Source organism: Arvicanthis niloticus, chromosome X (genome assembly GCF_011762505.2).
Source record: "Arvicanthis niloticus isolate mArvNil1 chromosome X, mArvNil1.pat.X, whole genome shotgun sequence".
In the NCBI taxonomy this organism is placed as follows: domain Eukaryota; kingdom Metazoa; phylum Chordata; class Mammalia; order Rodentia; family Muridae; genus Arvicanthis; species Arvicanthis niloticus.
In genome coordinates this window covers 10,304,697-10,320,146 of record NC_047679.1, presented here as the reverse complement: position 1 = coordinate 10,320,146, position 15,450 = coordinate 10,304,697, and the positions used below count along the sequence as shown (strand labels likewise).

Sequence of the window (15,450 nt, the reverse complement as noted above, 5' to 3'; positions counted from 1 at the left end):
CCTGAGCCTCCATTTCTTAATAGAAACAGCAGACAAAGTTGTAACTTTCCCTGGAATAGCGCATGTGCAATCCAGTCTATCACTCAACTACTTACCTGCTCTTTACTTTTCTGATACTTACATTGGAGAGTCCGTTGATACTCAGCATCATGTGGTGATGAGTTGTTTTTGAAACCTGTGACTTTGGTTTTGGTTAACAGGAACTATGCAGGTGTGATTAATGATCTTGTGGAGATAATCCTGAATGGACTCAGTGTATTCTCAAGATGATATAATAGGGCAAGAAGAAGAATCAGCAAGAAAGGAAAAAAACAACAACAAAACAAAACAAAACAAAAACCAAATCCAAAACCTTAGGGGTCAGAGATGGGGTCTGAAGATGCTGCTCCAGTGGCTTTGAAGATACAGGTTGGAATTATTGAAATCACCCTCACAAAATTCAATTAGCCTCTAGAAACAAACAAAAAAAAGTCAGAAGAAAGATCCCTAGATCCTCCAAAAGGAGACCCTGTCTCAAAATAAAACGTGAAAACTGGGGCTGGAGAGATGATTTTTAAAAGCCTTTTTAAAAAGCACTGGCTGCTTTTGTAGAGGAACGAGGTTTGATTCCATGCACCTACATGGTAGCTCTCAACTGTCTCTAACTCCAGTTCCAAGGGATCTGATGCCCTCTTTGGGCCTCCACAGGCACCACCAGGCATACGAGTAGTGCACAGACATCCTTGTAGGCAAATAACCTGTACACATAAAATAATAAGACCCCCAAATAGGGGTAGGTGAAGGGACCCACTTCAGTGTGCCCTGTCTGGATCCTGGATTAGTCATAGACCACACCCAAATACCAATTTCCAAGTACAAACCAAACACAAAAAGATCCCTTAATTAAGCAAAGCAAGAAACAAGGTAGGCTGAATCTGAACTGGGCAGAAACAGCAGCAAATAGCTTTGCAAGTGTTAATTTTAACAGGGGAAAGAGGGAGGTCTGTGTTAGAATGAGCTAGGATGTGTTGATAAGTTCTGATCGGGTATTGTAATCAGGGTAGACAAAATGATGTGTTTTGATTGCTGGGAACTGATGTTTGGATAGTTGGACCTCGGTGATCAGCCTTGGGAATGAGTCGGGCATAACGAAGTAGCCAAATAAGGGAATAGGCCTTAGGTAAAAGCTGCCAGCTCCATGTTTGCCATGCTGGAGCCTGTTTTTGTCATGCTTGAGCCTGCTAGAGCCCTAGAGATATAGCTCAGTGGTAGAAAGCTGACCAAGGGAGCTGCATAAAGCCACGGGCTCAATCCTCCATAAAATAAATACTACATCTTATAAGGGATGGATGTTTAAGATTATTGCATAGAATGCATGTAATATGAAAGACGGAGGAAGGACTATCAGAAGAGGACGGGAACCAGCAAGTGGGTGCGGGAGAAGGATGTGGGAGCAGTGGGAACACCAGACAAAAACAAAGTATGACACATATGTATGAGAATGTCATAATAAAAACCTATTACTTTGTATGCTAACTTAAAATAGTCACTGTAAAGGGTAGAGAGTGAACTTTACAGAACTATCTAACACTGGCCATAGATGATTCAGTCACAAATACAGTTCCGCCCTTTGAATTATAAAACAAATCACCCTTGGACAAATTGTAATTGTCCAAGGGACAATACAATTTGTAGCACGTGAGGAAAGAATTTCAACTCACCTTTAACTCTCTTTTCATATGTGCCATAGAAGAGACTTAACCAGTTTCCCCCAAATAGGTGACTATCTTCTCATCCCTTTTAATAAACTGCTATGAAGAACATGTAAACTATGTTTACTCTAATGTTGAAGACACAACCCTAAAACTATCCTTAGATCACTATCAATTACAATGATGAATGCACACAGTGAAAACCCATTCAGTGGCTCATAATTAAGTAACACCCAACTTGGGAAGAAGAATAGAAAAGTGCTCTTTACAAGAGAAAGTGTAATGCGATGTCGCTATTATCGAGGCAGTCTATTAGGACTCTATAAACACAAAATTACAGCTTTACAAAAACCACAGTTAGTGCTTACATGTGCGTACTCTTATCTCCTTGAAGTCCCTAATTGTTGGAAATAAGCAACATGTCATTTGCAATTTGACAAACAAGACGAAGTGCTAACAATAATGATCACAAGTTCAAAAGTAGTTACAAAATATGTTTTACATTAGCTTTAAAGAAAAACATTGGGTTAAAGATCATAAATAAAATACATGAAACAGAAGTTATTAATGATACTGTAATGGTGAAGACTAGATTTGGGTAGCAATAGTTTGTAGACACAGTCTTGTTGGGTAACTGAGTCTTGATGTATTAATTTCTGTAATATATCTACGTGGTCCCACATTTATTTTCCTCCTTCATTTACCCTGCTGGAAATTTATTCAAGTAAGCAGAATCCTGATTTCTTGACCACTGAATGATCAACCAGAGCCAGATGTTCAGCACAATAAGATAGTCTTTATTATATTTTTAACTAGAAACAGCAGATAGCAAGCTCACGAGGTATGATTTGATAATTTTAAAACGAGCCTTCAACAACAATAATCAAAGAATAAGCCTTAACTGCACAGATAATTTGGTCACTGTTACAATCTCCCGAGGTACAAGAGCCAGCAGCATAAAATAACATAAAGGTAATGACAAAGAACTCCGGATGTGCCAAAGCTACAGGTCACCTCATTAAACCCTATCTTTGCATCCTTGTCATTACAGTTATTCTGTAAAATGTCAACCATGTGCGTAGTCCTCATACAAGAATCCTGTCTTAATGTTGTTTCCATTAATACTAAACTTTTCCTTACCCTAAAAATTCAATGACATGTGATCCCAGTGCTCACACAGATTGTGTGACGATGGTAATAGGCGAAATTGATTTCATTTTCTAGGTTAAATGGCAGACTGACTTTGCATTTGGTGGCGAGCTGTGTATCCTAATATTTATCTTTGATTTTAATAAATTGAACTATATTTCATAAGCCCTGAGATATTAGATAACCTGCTAATGATTGTTCACTTTTAATGTTTATTCTACTCCACTTGTCCTAATTCTACCTCAAGTATTTTAAATTAGTCACACATAGTTGAAATTAATTCAATGATAAAATTTATTATTGTATAGCTAAGACTACTAATAAGGCCTTTAAGGAAGAGTTGCATATTTGATGTATTACTTTGTGGGAAGCAACCCTTAAAAACTATATCTATAATTCTGTCACCGATTAGTGCTTTCCTTCTGGTTAATTTTCCATGGATGGTCAGGCTCTTTTCCTTTCTTTCTTTTGTTCTCCTTCAAACATAAACACTGGTTTTCCAACTGAACAGCTGCCAAAACAAACTTGACACGTGAACACCACGTTAAGAGCTCTCTGTCTGGCAGAGAAACCTGCAGAGCACACAGTCAGTATATATCCGTCCCTCGTGGAAGGAATGGATTGTAAGGCAGTTGTCTGAGTCATATACTGTTGATCATATACTTAACTAGGTTGATCATCTTTAATTCCATCTCAAGTGTAAAATGTAAGAAACTGACATTAAAAATCAATGGATTTGCCAGTTTGCAGGAAAACAAAACTGCTTAGTTCACAGCAGCTACAATGGGGCTGGGGGGGGTGGAGAGAGAGAGAGAGAGAGAGAGAGAGAGAGAGAGAGAGAGAGAGAGAGAGAGAGAGAGAGAGGCAGAGAGAGACAGAGAGACAGAGAGACAGAGAAATTTACTTTCCATGAACTATACTATATACAATTCAACAAAGGAAAAAACCTTCAACCAGAAAGGTATTAGCTAATTCATGTCATTTTCTCTGCATTTCTTCTTGTAGTTTTTTGTTCTTATATTTATTTATCCCTGTTGTGTTTTCTAGTTAATGATAATGTTAGTATCTAAATAGATTCCCCCATCTTTGTGGGAACCTAATGCCAGTGAAAGGCTTGTATTAGTAGAAGATTCTATTTTCAGGTCAGCCATATCTCTGCATTAATTGTTGGCTAACATTTTATGTCCTTAAATGATGCAGCATAGAATATGAGATAATCTGCCAACTTCCTATTAGACTTCTGCTTACAATATTCAGTTCTCTGTTGATAGCTTTGAAGCATATTGCACACTTGTCATCTAGCACATTAATAAGTAATTGTTACTCTTTTTAGAAAGGATACACTCACAAACTTAAGTTAATGGCCTTAACCCAACACATTTAGTGCATTACAGGTTACAGGACAATTGCAACTGCAAAAACGTTAACGATGCAGGTTATAGGACAATTGCAACTGCAAAAACATTAACGATGCAGTTCATGGTACGGTTCTCCCATCTCACGGTACAGGTTCCTGAAAGCATACAAGAAGAGGACTTTCATATACTAGGAAAACTTCACAATTACCAGACACTAAGTCACACACACACACACACACACACACACACACACACACACACACACACTTTTAGTAGTATTTCCTGCAACACATTGTATCTTCACATTTCATACTGGCCTGAAATCATACTTGTGAATACATACAAAGCAATTCTATTGATACTATCTTTTCAGACTTAAAGTAGCGCTATGTAATAACTCCAGCCTGACTTTGCTGGAACTTTCATTCTGGGTAAATTCATTTACAGTCCCTCACCATCAGATATTGTATCCCAAAAGCAGGAGCTGGCTGTGTGAAATCCGTATGGGCTCCTCTGGACTACTGCACAGGTCACTACAAAGAAAGGCACAGAACGGCAGTTACTGAAAAGGGGGAAGGAGTCAAGGCTGAATGAAGTGTTTGTGTTAGAACTCAAAAAGCTGAAAAAAGTAACACAAAGCAATTCAGTCAGTAGACTAAAATAGTCTCCTATGTTGAATACTTACTACCATCCTGAACTTAACTTCATGGGAGTCAGCCATCTCACGGACCACTACTATCAGTACCAACGATTACATGGCAGGAAAATTCTGGATCAAATTGTGTGCTCTGTGCCATTAACAGATTTCACACAGAAATGTGGGGAGTATTTCACTTTGTACTTGCTGTGTGGATCTTCACAGGCCTATGCAGAAGCATGGGTGGATGAGAGGAGGACAGCACTGGAGGGTCTCAGTAAGCGAAGGGAACTGTTGCTGCAAACGGCAAGCCGTTCAAACTGCTTTCGATGGAAAGCCCTTCCTTTCCCCACACCGTTGTGTATTATGTTGAAGGGATATGTCAGAAGTGCATCTTACACTATGAGTGTTCAACTACAGTGTCTACTGTTCAGATACACTCTCACAATTCAGAGAAAATCAGAAGGAGAAAGGTACATCAACTAGTGAGGAAAGACACGGAATCACCACTTACCAATATACTTGTAAGCTTTTCCTAGTTTGACCAAATGTGCTATGGATTGTTCCACTATACTTGCGGTCCACTGGTTAATGTTATTTTGATTGTAATCATTACCACCCAAGACTCCATCAACACACTAGGAGAGAGAACAGCTCAATTAACCCAGATGAACCAAATTGGACATACACCACAAGAGAAAACCATTCAAGACAGCGCCTGCTAAGGCATTAACAGAAAACACACATCTACTACATGTTTGTTGTGCACTGTCTGTAACTTTAAGAGTTTTCTAAGCATTTCCATGCGTCTTCTCTCATTCTATGAAATATTACAGGTCATACAAAGGTAAATTTGCCAATGCCTTTGTGGTAAAAAAAAAAAAAAAAAAAAAGCTTACTCTAGCAGAGGCACTAATCAAAGAGCTCTAATGTTTAGAACATGGGAAGGACAAATCATAAACAGGAAGTGATAAAAATGACTGCAGGATTAAGGGAAGATGGCACTAATTGGCTGGAGTGGCTTTGAAACACATGGGATTAAAACCAGGGTTTGTGTGTGCAAAACAAAGGACGGGCTAATTTAAAAACAATTCTCTGGATTAGAATTGGAATCCCATCATGATATATAATTGCTTAGCTATAAAGTAATCAATACACCTGCCAGTGAAAGTGAATAAAGATATTTTTAAAAAGAAAGTCAAATAATATACTACAGTGCTTACTTGCATCCACTTTTGATACCCGATTAAGAACAATGGCTTTCGTATCCCAGTCCTGGGTTTGAAGGCCAGGATCTGTATCTGGCTGTTTCAAACCATTTAGCTAATGACCTACCACCTTTTAAGCCACCAGTTCCCAGACTGTGGGGAGAGATGCAATACCTGGAGTGACTGAAATCCCGACTGAATGTGTGTGTGCTTCTGACATGGGTACAGCCATGACAAGGACTCCATAGCCTCAGACTCATGGGAAAATTGCAAAGCTTTCCCAACTCCCGAACTGTGGCTCAGAAAGATGCTAAAACCTTTCTCTGGTCATCTGTAGATGTTGACAGTGTGCAGAAAATGACCATCATAGCTTTCTCCCCAAGCCTGAAGACTGCTTCCCTACAGAAACTGTTCCTATTGAGACTAGCTAAGGCTGCCTCTTGAATAAAGAACAGCTATATATAATAACTCTGCTTCCTTGACTGTGTGTAATTGTAAGGAGACAGTTTTCTGAATCCAGCCATCTCAGGGATAACTTCTTTATCTTGCTGGCAGGGTCAAATTGAATCCATGGTCCCAGGCCCAAGAACTAATTCCTTTGTCCTCTTATCACTCTGAGCTTCAGACCAGAAGTATAGGAGAAAGAGTTAATGGCCTTGAAGTCAGATGTCCTGGATAAGGCCCAGCCTCCAACAGATGCTTCTTTGCTTAACCCTTAATGTCACAATACGACTGGATAATCTTGTAGATCACTCCAGCCCCCTCGATTTTAAGCCCACTATACCTGATCCCAGCTTTTCTGGCCATGTGTCTGTATGTGTGTGTCTTTTCTTCATCCCTTCACTGCCCTGAGCCAAGTGAAATCCCTAACTAATTACCACCAACCCTGAAAGACACTACACAAATCAGAGCTGTAAACAGTTCTGTATTCCTCCAGAGCAAAGCTTAGGACCTGGGCACACACTAAGTACTTACATGTTTGTTGCTGAAGCAACACTGATTTAAATGTACTTTCTGAATAGTCTAAACTGAACATGCTTTAGACTAAGTCATGAGTTTATGTCATTTAAAACATCATTTTTTTTCCTGAGGAAATTTTGGGCATGAGGGAAATTCAATCACTCACTAAATTAAATAAGACATTTAATTTAGTGAGTACTAGTACATTTACTGGTACTAGTACATGACTGGTTCTAAAAGCTCAGTAGTAAAAGTAAGTTGACAGGGAAAGAGAACTCAGAGCAAGAAATTAAAAGAAGCTGCTAGTGGTGGCACATGCTGTTAATCCCAGAACTCAAAGGCAGAGAGGCTGGTGGTACTCTAGGACTTCAAGGCCAGCCTGGCCTACAGAGTAAATCTCAGAACAGCCAGAGCTACACAGAGACACTTTGTCTTGAAAATAAAAACAAAAACAACCAAACCAACCAAACCAAATCAAACTCTGAAATTAAAGGAACGAGACGGAGTATGGAATAAAACAGACATGCCTATTGAAATTATGGAATTATCTAGGATGGTCTGAAATGTTTTAAAACCGTACTTGTACCTTTAAGCCTTTCCAGCTTTTCAACAGAACTATTTTAGTGGCATAGAAAGGTGATTCAGGAAAGAAAGACCAAGGAGACCAGACACAAGTTCCCCAAAGCAACATGTACATAGCCTCAGATTTCTCCTAAGTGCCATCTTTCATGTCGAGAATTCAAGTTCAGTTGGTATCAAACTGTTTTCAGTTAAATGGCTTATAGAGCTAACCACATTCTCAGAAATGTTTCAGTGAGAGTCCTACTGTAAAATGTATCTATCTAGTAAGCTAGGTGCTGTGGTGTGTGCCTGGAATCCTAACAGTTGATTGTCTGAGGCAGGAATATGAAAACTAGGAGCCAGGCTATTCTGGCTACTTAACAACACTCTATCTCAAACAAAACAAAACAAAACAAGAAACAAGAGAAAAAATAAAAATGCATTTGGTAGTTTCTAATATTACCTAACCCCTCTAACACACACACACACACACACACACACACACACACACACACACACACACAGAGAGAGAGAGAGAGAGAGAGAGAGAGAGAGAGAGAGAGAGAGAGAGACAGAGACAGAGAGAGAGAGAGACAGAGAGAGAGAGACAGAGAGAGACAGAGAGAGACAGACAGACAGAGACAGAAAGACAGAGATGGACACACACACACATACCAGTTTAAAAACTAATTACTTATACATTTCCAAATAATATGTCTACCACTAAGTTTTGCTTTATGAGCTATAGGCTTGTCTAGAACTCCTATGATAGTTGAACATTTAGTTCCCTACTAGCTCCCCCCACCTCTTCTCAAGATAGAGGTCTCAGTAGATTTCAACATATTCACACTGATAGAAACATACTTCTTACACACCCGCACTCCCCCCACACACACATGCCTTTAACATTCTTGACCTCTTACTCCATCCATCATTCCTTCCTAGGGAGATGGATAAGTTATCCGGTTGGTGAGTGGTCAGCATTGTTCTATCTGACTCACCTGAGCAAACCAGGCGTCATGAACTTGGGTTTCCATTTTTCCTTCCATCCCCGCCCAGACCAAAGAGACACATTATCCTGTTTCTCTCTGCTGACTCAAACTTTCCCTTGTGTGCATGCAAAGCCAGTATTGCAAGTTCTGAACTAAGGAGGGGTTAGTATAACATGATACAGTCATCAACCTAGTTTTTATCGACAATAAACGCTGTGTTTCACTCTTTCAAGTGATGCTTTTGCCTCTTCATATGGTTCAAAATTTGGGTAAGGAAAATATATTAAAGTGTCTCTTCCAAGGACTCAGCATCTTTTCTTTCATGTCTACTAACAATTAACGACTAATGTCTTTTGACATTCTACTTAAAAAAAATAAGATTATTGCTGTATCTCCCTCTAATTGCTCTTCCTTGTGCTGACATTGTGAAGGCACTGAATGCATATGCATTTATTTTAATTAAATATTGTTAAATATACGTCTATATATCATAGTCTGGATATTTCAAATAATTAAATATTCTAATAAGTCTTCTTCAACTATTAAAATACAGAATTTTTTTTCATGTTGCCTAGCCCTCTGAGATGTTAAACTGATGATCCTACTTCTACAGGGTCAGCCCAGCTGAGCTCGGGATGAGACTATACCCTTAGAGCAAGCAGTCAGGCAAGTCAAGAACTGTCTCTGGGGAAACTGATGGTGCGAGCTCGAGCGCACACACACAAGGTGGAGTCAATCCTGCCCAGACAGAACTCAGTCAGGGTTTGCTAGGACACAGGCCCCAAGAGCCACACCCACAATTTGAAGCCAGTCTCCTGAGCCAGCTCAGGGTTTTTTCTTTCTTTTTTTAACCTAGGATTTGGCAGAGTTAATGATGACTCTCTAGCGTACTCTTAAAGTACCTCACCCACAGTGTAGTCTATAGTGATAACGCTAGGATCAATAAGGGGCCTCAGTATCTTTTCTTTCTGTAGACTTGAAACCGAGCTTCGGCAGGTCTTTCAGAAAAAAAGTCCAAGTAAGCCTCATTGCCTGCACTACATACACACCCCTACAAAGAGGGAATAAATAATTTACATCTTGGTATTTTAACATTAATTGAATTTACGAGATTTCCAGGAACACAACAAGCTGTGAGATAACAGCAAACATAACTCACCTCTTTGACTATATTGTGAGCCTCATCAGCATTGAAGCCAACCTAAAAAGAAAACACAATAAAACTGCTTTCAGCATAGGCAATATTCAGGATACCCTCATCTGGCCTAAGAAAACCATAGCAACAGAAGATTATAGTGCTAGGAGCACTGGGTCCACTGAGGAGTCTGAACCTATTCCCTGTAGGTTTGGAGCCATTGGGCAGGGAATAGGCAAATATCGCTTTGAAAAGTGCTTTTACAATAGTGAGTGTAATGAATATTCTAGATAATCATTGCGTAATAAAGCTTAAGATACTGGCATTCGGTAGCTATTAATAATGTCTGTTGTGTGCTATCAGTATACAGGAAATCATTTCAGCAAAAGTAGACCATAAGAGTATACTCAACTGTCATTTCCAATTTTGTTTTGAACTGATGTGAGGCAAACCATTGCTTTCCCAAATAAAAGATTGTGGCAATACTCTGTCATTAGAAATTAATGTTATTTTAATTGTATAAATTGCTATTTCTTTTTTTTTTTAGTAGCGTGTTAGAACCTTAGATTAACAGCAATTTTCAATAGCATCTAAGTGTCCTCTATTGCAGAACTAGATTATGTGATAAGACTGAAATACCAGCCAAGATGCTTTAGGTAATACCAAAATTACTTCCATGAAGATATTTTGGGTGCATTGGGAAAGTAGCACTTCTGTGTTTTCAAAACCACTGTGCAACTTCAAACTACTTGAAATAAGTAAATTCCAGAGTTATGTTTTAAGTATAGATTTCCGTATTTTAATTCTGTTAACTATCCTATAAAATTTCCCACCATTCCCCTAAAAAAAAAAAAAAAAAAAAAAAAAAAAAAAAAAAAAAAAAAAAAAAAAACAAGGAACAAATATCTAAATAGTTGGAGACATTATGAAAAGAGGTCTCATATTTTGGTCCTATAATAAAATATCATTTTTACTTCAAAATCGCATCCAAAAATTGGACTAAGAAATAAAGGATGTACATGTCACTACAGTTTGGAAAGTTACCTAATAATATGGATGCATATTATTTTGGTGCTATGAACTCAGAGCTTCTCATGTGCTAGCCAAGCACATGAGGACTATTTCTCCACTCCTATTTCTTTTGAAATTACATGTATTTAGGAAGTAGTAGAAAACAGATCCCTTTGCACCTTTGCTAGGAGGTAAATCTGAGGAAGAACCCTGTAAATGGGGGAGGGGACAAGTTTTTATTTCTAACATCAGTATGCTTCACCACTGACCTACAAGTATGCATGCTCTCTGCAGCCCAGAATCTTGTGCAGAAACTCATACCCTAAAAGTTCCCATTGGACCAGAAGCTCCTTACAAGGATCATGTCACATTGTACCTCTCATCTTTTATTTTCCTGTATCACTCACCAGCGGCTCTTGCTGGGCAAAAAAAAAAAAAAAAAAATCTGTCTACTCTGTCATTGCAAACTCTTATAGGCTGTGCAACAATTCAACAGGCCTCATCCTCCAAGTCCTTGAAATAAGGGCTTAAGTATGAAGTCAGTGACCTGGGTTCAAATGGAAGATCTGTCATTCCTAGCAGTTTTAACTTGGGGCCTATCACTTGGTCGCCATAAAAAAGTCAGTTACCTTCAGTAACAGAAAAATAACAGACATCCTAGAGTTCTGATGAGGTTTAGGGAACTCTGAATCAGTGAGCAAGTGCTCTTAATCCATAAAGCACTTCCTCTAGCCATTCCTGGGGAGAGTTCCCAGGACTAGAGCCACACTGCAGCACCAGCTCAAGGAGACTGAGAAGGGTGGAGGAATCAGAGACCGGTTTCCCAGGCCCGGATCGCAAACGGGCGGGGCTCGCCAACGCCTGCCAGTGTATCCCAAGATAGGCCTTCCCTACACCCACCCGGCCCTCGGCCCTCGTAGACCCCGACGACTGCCCCCAAGCGCTTTCGGTCACTCAGACCAGGGAGACTTTCAGCCCACCCTAAGGATTTCGGAGGAGGGGGAGGGGAAGAGGGAAACGCCTAAGGGGAAGAAGGATCCAGGCCCCGCAGCGCGGACCCAGACTAAAAAGAAGCTGAATCTTAACTCTCCCAGCACTAAGAGACCACCCCGCAGTGTCCCCACAGCCAGTCAGAGAGGGCTGAGGGGCTCTTCCTGGCTCCAGAGGGGCGGTACCTCGTCGCAAGGCCGCTGGTACCCTTCCATGATGGTTTTCTTCGTCCCGGGGGCGGAGCAAACTTTCGGTCCAGCTCCTCAGTTGCTTACTGGCCTCTGGGGAGGCCCCACCTCCACTCAAGACCCAGGGCTTTTGTTTACGTAGGCCCCGCCCTTCTGTCGCAGGACCTGACGAGGGCGGGGTTAAAGGACAGGGAGGAGGGACTCTGTCTGAGTTGAGCCCTTTAGCGGGGCTAAGGGTACCTGCTAGGTCTAGAGTGCACTTCAGACCAGGCTGGTTTTCTGAAAATAAGGGAAGCATGGTGAGAGCTCCAAGAGCTTCCATGGGGATTAGTTAGGATAACCTTGTGTCAGCCCGACTAGACTCAGCACAAGTGGTTTAGGGCTTCCTGCTATGGTCCTGTGCACAAAATTAATTCATCCACAGTTATCCAGCAAATGAGTGTAGCAGCTGAGCGAGTAACTTTGATTTCTCCCTGTACTAGTTACTGATTCTGAAAAATATAAACCTCCACAGATTTAGTTTTCCCATATCATAAACAACAACAAAAAACCCTCTATTTTGTGACTTGCTTTAAAGATCAAATAAGATATTGTACACACAACTCGTAAAGTTGATGCCCCTCTTCCATTAAGACTGTGTGTGTGTGTGAGACTTTCGAGAAAGAAGCAAATGCCCTAAATGGAATTATAAGCCTTATTAGAAGTACTGTGTTTATATTTATTTTAGTATTACTTTACTAAGTGCAGTTGATTTTGAGATTTTCCTCAAACTCTCAGTGATTCAGATTTTTCCTCCCTTTATTGTTGGTACAGCTAAAATGCAGAAATTGGAAGTAACTGACCCAAGGCCACAGTATGGCAGAAGAGGTCTATCAGCCTGATTATTGCAGTCTGACTTCAAAGCTCAAGTCCCTCAACAGTGTTGTGAGCTTCCTGTTGCTGCTGTAACAAATTACCGCAGCAGACATAGTAGTTTAAAGCACCAAAACCATTATTTTGTAGTTCTAAAGGTGGTCACATATCTAAAATGGTTCTGGAGGCACTAGCACAGAGGTTCTGAACCCATGGGTCATGACCCCTTTGGGGGTTGCATAACAGATATTTACATTGCAATTCATAACAGTAGCAAAATTAGAGTTATGAAATGGCAGCAAAAATAATGTCATGGTCAGGGGTCACCACAGCATGAGGAACCGTAGTAAAGGGTTGCAGCATTAGGAAGGTTGGGAACCACTCGCTAGCAGGTACTTAGTTTCTCGATATTTACAACTTTTAGTAACTGTCTACATTCCTACAGCTTCAAAGTTACCACCACCTCTCCTGTATCAGTCCTAACCACACCTACAAAATGCTTTTTGCCATGCAAGGTAAGACATTGCTTGGTTCTGGGATTCAAATGTCGATATGTTTTGGAAACATATTCAGCCCAACACAATGACTTCTATTTTGTTCCCCAGTATCAAAGTCAGAAGGCTTATTAGTTTTCTAATCCCTTTCTATTACTTTGAAAGTAAAACAGGAATTAAGAGACATGAAGTAACTTGAAGCCTATATAGACGTTAACGGAATCCTTAGGCGCACATATGTTCAAGGAAACACGCCCACACATTCTATAAGCAACTTCAATGACCTTTCAATGAGAGAAGTATCAAATAATTTTGAGAATGCACTTTAAATCATTGTAATTTTATTAGTATGCTCCTTTGGCTACAAGTAGCAGAAGACCCGAGTAGGAGAAACTGAAGTAACGGTGTTTATGTTTTGTCTTCAGAACATCAGCAATATCTTTCTAGTCTCCAGGAGTCTTTTCCTCAGGCCTAATTGGTCATGACTTACCCATGTGATTTTTTTTTCCCCTTTTATAGAACAAACAGGAAAAAAACCCTATGGTTGGTATAAATGGATATGGGGTTGGGGATATGGCTTAATACATCCCAGTGATGGAGAGCCAGAGATAGAAGGATCCCTGGAGCTTGCTAGTCAGTCAGTGTAGCATAAATGGTGATTTCCAGGTCTCAGGGAGAGAGTTGCTTTTAAAAACTAACATGTGAGCAATTAAGGAAGATATCAATATTGATCTCTGGCTTCCACTGGGGTGTTTTGCTGCATAGTCTGGGGCTCTTGAGAGGATTATCAGCTGAGTGTGGCATAACTTTATTTAAACTATACGTGAGTGCATGTGTGCTTTAGAAAACCATAGACGTGAGCTTACTGACATGTGTGTTCATCTTTATAGAGCCTATCCTTAAATTTATTTATATGGTTGTGTAGGAAAAAAAATAAAGTAGAAAAGGTGTTCAAGTAAATTAGCCAGATATTTCAAATGAAAATCTTTAAACTGTTTTTTTAGCGAAACCCACGGTTTTGCTTTTCTAAACATGTTTGATCTGGTTTTAGGCTATAAATATTTATAAGCCATCCTTGCTCAAGTAGTTTTTGTTTGTTTGCCTCTTTTTGAAACAAGGTCTCGCTTATGAAACTCAGGACAGACTCTACAGAACTCACAATCCTCCTACCTCAGCTACCAGAGTACTGAGATTGCAGGTATGTAACAGATACTAACAATTCATTAAAGAGTTATTTTATCTTAAATATTTTTTGCTTACATTTGTGGTGATGGTTTTAAATGGAATCGTTCTGCAGTCCAGGCTGGCCTGGAACTCATGTTCTCTTGTCTCAGCCTCCTAAGTAGTAAGATTACAAGTAGGTCTCAAATTAGTGTTGGGAAATCTTATGTAATAAAGCATTTAAAACATTTTATAAATGATTTAAATTCTATCTAGTGGTGAACTAAAGACTGAGCATCAATCTTTTCACTAACAATGTTGACAAAAAAAATGGGAAGACAGCAAAACGTGGCATTTGAATCAGTTTCTCAGCTGGTGCCAAGAAGCTGTGGATGAGCTGAGACATAAGGTAATTAGATTCTGTGGCATGCCAAGGTGGGGAATTCTGGTAAGAAATCATACTTTGGGGGTTTCTGTAGGTGAGACAAATGAAAATATAGCTCCAAAACAGTGTCAGTTTATCAAAATAAACAAACTTTAAAAAGAACACTAATATAACAACAAAACAACCCCCCAAACACACAAACAAACATAGAATAGCTTTTGTGTTAGTAAACTATTCCTGGGCATGGGGCCTGTCCTAGAGTGTGCTTGATATAGCCAGTGATACTCTATTGAAGAAAACTGCATGGCTCAACACTCATGAAAATATGCCATAATTCAACTAAGCTCCTATCACCCTCAGAAAAAAAATCCTATCTGTGGGCAAACATTATACACTATTGTGGTGTTCTCGTGTCCTGTTGTACCTCAGAAATTCCACTCTATGAAATCCAAGAAATACATTTAATTTTAAAAATCTTAAGAAACTTTACACAAAGCTAATCATTCCATGATCACCCCAGAAAATTTATGGTTATATGAACCTCAATAAAAATTGTTCCGAAAAAAAGAAATCATACTTTGGGTTGAAAATAACCTTAAGGATTAAAGGCGAAGAAGAAAACACCAGAGCTATGAAGTTACCAAAGTTCAGTATTAAATCACTTTACCCCTGCAGTTG

The 15,450-nt window shown here is 39.6% G+C and overlaps 1 protein-coding gene across 1 annotated transcript; it reads right to left on the bottom strand.

Annotated features, from left to right (window-relative positions):
• Window positions 1-2,467: 2,467 nt before the first annotated feature.
• On the bottom strand, window positions 2,468-12,022 carry Dynlt3 (dynein light chain Tctex-type 3). The gene is made up of 5 exons (XM_034486215.2): window positions 11,878-12,022; window positions 9,716-9,757; window positions 5,350-5,473; window positions 4,654-4,731; window positions 2,468-4,353 (listed from the first exon to the last, which is right to left on the bottom strand). The coding sequence occupies exons 1-5, from the start codon at window positions 11,905-11,907 to the stop codon at window positions 4,277-4,279; spliced, it is 351 nt and encodes a 116-aa protein (XP_034342106.1). The 5' UTR covers window positions 11,908-12,022; the 3' UTR covers window positions 2,468-4,276.
• Between the last annotated feature and the right edge of the window lie 3,428 nt (window positions 12,023-15,450).